Here is a 5,445-nt window from a genome sequence, read left to right as displayed (position 1 = left end):
GGGGCTCCGGGAGGGGCTTCAGCTGGGCCTGCCGGGGAGCCGGCGCAGCTGAGCCCAGCCCAGCCCAGCCCAGCACCCGGTGCTGGCCCGGTCCAGCCCATAGAGGGGCGGGGGGGGCCGGAGGGACCTCCCTCAGGGCACCGTGCACATTTGCAGATGGGGAAACTGAGGCACAAAGCACACCAGCCAGCTGGGAAGCAGCCCCAGGCTGCCCACCAGCCCCCCAGCAGCGCAGGGTCCCAGGGCGCTGCCGCCCCCCTCCCTCCCCGCGCCGGCAGCTCGTAACAGGAACAAGCACAGAAAAATCACTTGCAGCCAAACAAACAAAGGGAGCTTCCTCCCAGGGCTGCGGGAAACCAGGGCAAGGTACAGAAGAAAGAAAAGAAAGTAGAAGGAAGGGGGCTGGGGGAGCCGGGGGCGCCCAGGGCTGCTGCTGGGGAGCAGCCACCTGCCCTCACCGCGGCCGGGGTGAGACATGGGGCTACGGCCAGCCCTGCGGCTACGGCCAGCCCTGCCTTTGCTCTGGGGCTGCTGCAGGGAACCCGTCACCCGGGGGGGCTGCTCTTTGTCCCCCGAGCACCACGCAGCATCCTCGGCAGAGCGAGCTCCCGCCAGAGTCGAGGAGAGGCCAGAGCCGAGGATGGGGTCGCTGCGGGATGGACAAAGGAGGCTCATTACCTACAAAATACATCTTTATTAAAAATATAATCAGTCACTAACCACAGAGAGGGGACAGCGGGACGCAGTAACAGGCTGCTCACTCCAGAGCAGGGAGGAAAGCGCAGCAACAACAGGGGATTGAACCTGGGACAGAAACAAACCAACAGCAAAAGCTCCGGCAGCGGCGCGGGCGAGGTAGGGGCTGGGCTGTGGCAGCCCCGGCGCCGGGCAGCAGAGCAGCCGGAGGGCAGCAAGGCTGCCGGAGCGCAGCTTTATTGCTTAGGAAGGTGCATAGATCGGGGCGTCCCCCCCAGCTCTGTGCTTCGGCAAGGCTGAGGAGCGGCGGCGCTGAGTTGGCTGCCGGGGAGCAGAGCCCCCTCCCCAGTGTGGGGACGCAGGCAGGGCCATCGCCACCCCCTGCCCACACCAGCCCGGAGCACAGCGGGGACAGGGCCCCACGTAACAGCAAGTTAAGGGCAGAGGGCACCAGCTTCAAGGGGACAGGGAGCTGCCAGCAAGGTGGGGAGGAAGAAGAGCATCCACACTCATCCTCAGCCCAGGGAGCACCTGGCAGACAGAGGCACAGGGAGAGGGAGGCTGAGCACGGCCGTCACCTCATCACAGCAGCTGGGGGAGAGGGGCGAGCGCAGGGGGCACCGAGCAGACTTCAAGGCCTTCTCCCGAGCTCTGCGACATGCACACGGCGGGGGCCAGCTGAGCCGCGTCTCCACCAGGGAGGCGGTGGGGGTTTTGGTATCCACACAGGATTTAAGCCAAGGCAGAGGCACAGCCCAACCAGCTGGAGCCCTCTGGCATCTTTGGTAACAGCAGGAGGAGGTTGCCCGCTGCCTGCTCCCTCCCCACAGCAGGCAGATGCTGAGCACGCAGGTACCGGTGGGACAGGTCCAAAGTTCCTCTCGTGAACATCACCCTCCCAGGCATCTGCACCAAGACAGACCTTTTGCTCTGTCTCCACCCCAGCAGGCAGAGGTGCTCCCGGCAGAGCCCAGGGTGCCTGGCAGCCCAGAGGCAGCGGGGCGGGGAAGAGGGGCTCCCATCTGCCAGCCACAGCAGGGGGACGGGGCTCGGGGTGCTCACAGGAGCCAGATCAGCGCCCAGGCCTGGGAGGGGGGGAGGTCCCTGCCCCTACGATTCAGGCACTGGGAGCTCACAAGCACCCACACCAGAAGTCGGGGTGGCTCCAGTCCACCTTCAGACCGCACCAGCGTCCCACGCCTTGTCAGCAGCGCAGACCTCGCCTGCCCCGCGGTCCCCAGCTGGGACCAGCTCCCCGCGCCTCCCCTGCCAACACCCAGGGCTGTGCTGACAAAAAGCTTTCACGCCTTACCCTAGCAGGAGCTGCCTGGGGAAGATGAGGGTGTCAGCCCCCCCCTTGTCCTCCCACCAGGCTCTACTGCAGAGTCCACAGCAGCCCAGGCCAGGGAGGGGTCGGGGGGGCTGGGAGCAGACGTGCCAGCTCTCCCCGGCAAACGGGGCTTTGTGCTCTCCGCAGGCATCAGGGCAGTGGGGAAGCAGCAGCAGTTCTGCCCCTCGCCCCCGTGGGTCCGGGGCAGCTGACCTCAATCAGCATCCATGTGGTTGTGGGAATAACTCATGTATGTCCCATCAAAGGAGTTGTCATCATCATCATCATCCTCCTCCTCGAAGAGCTGCTCCTCAAAGAAGATGCCACCCAGGCCGTACTCCTGCTCATGGACAGAGACCTCGTTGTGGGTGACATGACAGGCACCACCCACAAAGTCAGCAAACCTGGAAAGAAGCCACAAAGAAGGTGCTGTGCACGTGAGCCTGGCAGCCTCCTGCAAAGCCCTGGCACACGAGGAGCCAGGGTGCAGCGTTTCAGTGCCAGGACTGGGTGTTATCTGTCCTTCTCCCCCGCGGCACGCCCTGCTTCCACACGGACCTTCTGTGCCTCCTTATCTCTAAAGCCAGAGGTGACAGCACAGAGCAACCCCAGGCTTTCAGAAGCGCACGGAGACGCAGGTCAGCCGCCCCGCGCGCGCTGCCAGGGGAAAATTACCTCTTGGGAGACTGGATGCGGGAGACGACAGTCCAGGCGGAGAAATCCGGGCTTCTGCAGTAACTTCGAAGCTCCTCAAGGGCCTTGCGCGTCTCCACCTCGCCCTGGAGCCGGTACTCCTCCTCCGTCAGCAGGCGAGGGGGGCTTGGCCCGAGCCTGGCACTCTGCACTCTCCTGCCAGTGGAGCAGCACCAGTTACTGCCCTCCCAGCGCGGGCCCAGCTCCCAGGGCAGGGAGGAACGGAGCACATCCCTCCAGCCTCTGCTCCTTGTTCCCAAGGGAGGCTCCCAGCCACGAGGAGAAGCAGGGCACTCTCCTGCACCAACCTCAGGGGAGAAGGGATGCAACTCCCCCACTACACCCACCCCAGCCTCAAACCCCAGTGAAAAAGCCCTGGTTCTGTGACACAGGCTTCATCCAGCAGCTCACCCAGGGCTGGCAACGGATGGGGATCGGGAGCAAGCCGAGGTGCTTGCAGCCCTCACCTGTAGGCAGCGAAGGCCCACTGCAGGGGGTAGTCCAGGTTCTTGGTGCAGACGGCGATGAGCACCAAGGCCAAGGAGATGGGATGGATCTGGATGCCTGAGTACATCAGCAACAGGCCCAGGAGCTGCAGGACCCAGGAGAGGAGGTTGATGCTGCGCTCGTTCTCCAGCGGGCCGTACCTGTAGCACACGCCGAAGCTCACAAAGCCCGCGACCAGCAGGTAGCCTGCGGGAGAGCAGGGGGATTGGGCAGGTATGAACCAGCAGGCTCAGCCTGGCTGAGCAGCATCTGCCAGGGCTGCAGCTAAGCCTGACGCCGGAGCCTGCCTCTCTCAGGAGCAGAGGGCAGCGAGGGGGCCAGGAAGCCTCAGCATTTTCCACCAGCACGTCGCAGCTCCAGTAGGAGACATGCAGACTGGTGAACTGGCGAGTCCGAAGGGCTCACACCTACCTAGCAGGTACTGCCAGTAGGACTTGCAGATCTCCCGTAGGTTCTTGAAGATCAGCTGAAGCAGGTACAGGGAAAAGGACCAGCCTCCGACCAGCAGGAAGTAAACAGGACTTTTCTAGGAGAGGAGATGGGAAATTAAAGAGAGGCAGCAGGCAGCCACGGCTACCCTCCCAGCTGCCAAGCCTGACTCCACGCAAAGCCAGACCCACAGCCCAGCATCCCAAGGCCACATACTCCAGCACTCTCACCAGAACAGCCGTACGGGTGTAGAAAGGGCTACTGCTGCCGGGCCTCTCGCCCCCAGACAGCCTGACACTCACCTTAGGCATGACCTTGGACATCATGTAGACGAGGATGAGCAGCGAGGCCAGCAAGCCAAAACTAACCCCGGCCGAGTAGTAGAAGAGTTGGCTCCTGCAGAGATCACACACGTGCACAAGGTGTTTTACAGCTCATGGATGCTTGTGCACAAACACACACACTGGGAGCAACACCCTGAGAACCTGCAGGCTGCAGGGCCAACCAGGCACTGCCCACCCAACCCTCCTTGTGCCCAGCTCACGGGGCAAGGGAGGCGACTCACCTGCTCAGCATGTCCCCACAGAAGAACAACAACAGACCCAGGAAGAAAACCAGGAACAGCTTAGGGTCAAAGCCTGGAAAGAGAGCAAGTCCCAGTTGAGAGGAACCCTGGCAGGGTGCCCTCTGGGTTGAGCTCCAGCCTGCCACACGGTCACAAGGACAAGGCAGCGTCCCAGGCAAACCGCCAAAAAGAGCTCTAAATACCCCCAATTTATAGCCCGTGGATGAAGACGCGCTTCCCTCTGCAGGCCCATCTTCCATCACAAGAAAGGACCGGCCCTGCTGGCCCTCAGACCATGGGCTCACCTGGCCACGTCCTCGTTGCCACCTCCCACCCCAGCAGCCCCCGCCACGGAGGAGACTTACGTCGGAAGAGGACGATGCAGTACGTGGTGCCGGCCTCCAGCAGCTCGACCTTCAGGCAGGTTTTGTTGCTGTAGAGATCCACATCGATGACTGTGTCGTTCAGCTTCTCCTTCAGGAAGGAGAAAACCACGTTCCACATGTTGAACTCCTCCAGCTCCTCCTCGCTGTCCACCTGGGTGACTCGGATCATCCGGCTGCTGTTGACCCGGATCTGCGCAGGGGAGGGAAGCAAACGGGGGCATGGCCGCAGCTGCTGGAGGGGCTTGGCCCAGCCAGACATGGGAGGCTCTGCCTCCTCGTCTCACCTGCATCCTGGTCCAGATGTCGTGCCATTGCGGGACACGTGTGTTGGTGTAGCAGAAGTGGTGAGAAGCTGAGCGATGGTACGTTTGGCCCTCGTGGAGCGGGATGACAGACTCCCTGGCACCTGTGCAACATGGAGCAGAGCAAAGGGATTCGGCAACGCAGACCAAACCCCTGTTCCCGTCTGCTTCACCCACCAAAACACACGGGTCCACTTACCCTTCCCTGAGCTCCCCCAGTTAAGCACACTCTGGGGGGATAAAAATAAAAATCCCTCCTCTGTTTTCCTGAGCATAGGATGTCTGGTTTTTTTCTGGGATAGCCCCATTCCTGGGACTGTCAGGAACAGCCCAGGCTCAGCCCCTGCTCCCCTTTCCAGCTTGACTCCTTGTTCTAGAGCCGTCCCCACCTCAGGGAAAATTAAATTTGAGGACGCCTCCTGCACGAACTCGCCCCCCGAAGCAAAGGAGGCTCCCAAATCCCACGGAGAGCCCAGCAGCACCAGATCTGGACAGCGAGACGCTGGAACCTCAGCCCCTCCAGCACCCTGGGCCCCC

At 62.5% G+C, this 5,445-nt stretch overlaps 1 protein-coding gene across 3 annotated transcripts; it reads right to left on the bottom strand.

The window, feature by feature from the left end:
* Positions 1 to 263: 263 nt before the first annotated feature.
* On the bottom strand, positions 264 to 5,439 carry NEMP1 (nuclear envelope integral membrane protein 1). 3 transcript variants are annotated; one of them, XR_004841780.1, is made up of 10 exons: positions 5,298 to 5,439; positions 4,891 to 5,012; positions 4,586 to 4,796; positions 4,221 to 4,293; positions 3,958 to 4,051; positions 3,638 to 3,752; positions 3,187 to 3,412; positions 2,702 to 2,875; positions 2,009 to 2,430; positions 264 to 1,602 (listed from the first exon to the last, which is right to left on the bottom strand). XR_004841780.1 is itself a non-coding variant. In XM_035892713.1 (9 exons), the coding sequence occupies exons 2-9, from the start codon at positions 4,894 to 4,896 to the stop codon at positions 2,241 to 2,243; spliced, it is 1,089 nt and encodes a 362-aa protein (XP_035748606.1). In that variant the 5' UTR covers positions 4,897 to 5,012; positions 5,298 to 5,439; the 3' UTR covers positions 264 to 2,240. The 3 variants fall into 3 exon arrangements, 2 of the variants coding, with proteins under 2 accessions (XP_035748606.1, XP_035748607.1); XM_035892713.1 differs by having other exon boundaries at positions 264 to 2,430; XM_035892714.1 differs by having other exon boundaries at positions 264 to 2,366.
* Between the last annotated feature and the right edge of the window lie 6 nt (positions 5,440 to 5,445).

The sequence above is a fragment of the Egretta garzetta genome, unplaced genomic scaffold (genome assembly GCF_000687185.1).
Source record: "Egretta garzetta isolate BGI_Z169 unplaced genomic scaffold, ASM68718v1 scaffold914, whole genome shotgun sequence".
Lineage (NCBI taxonomy): Eukaryota > Metazoa > Chordata > Aves > Pelecaniformes > Ardeidae > Egretta > Egretta garzetta.
The sequence above is the reverse complement of the archived record's forward strand: the minus strand, read 5'-3'. Positions and strand labels throughout refer to the sequence as shown.

Bases quoted from the DNA above. Each gene is read 5' to 3' on its own strand.
- NEMP1 (XM_035892713.1), bottom strand. The intron at 4,294-4,585 runs GTAAGTCTCCTC...CTCTCTTTCCAG, and splicing joins CTGCATCGTCCTCTTCCGAC to GCTTTGACCCTAAGCTGTTC. The intron at 2,431-2,701 runs GTAATTTTCCCC...GCTTCTTTCCAG, and splicing joins CGCATCCAGTCTCCCAAGAG to GTTTGCTGACTTTGTGGGTG.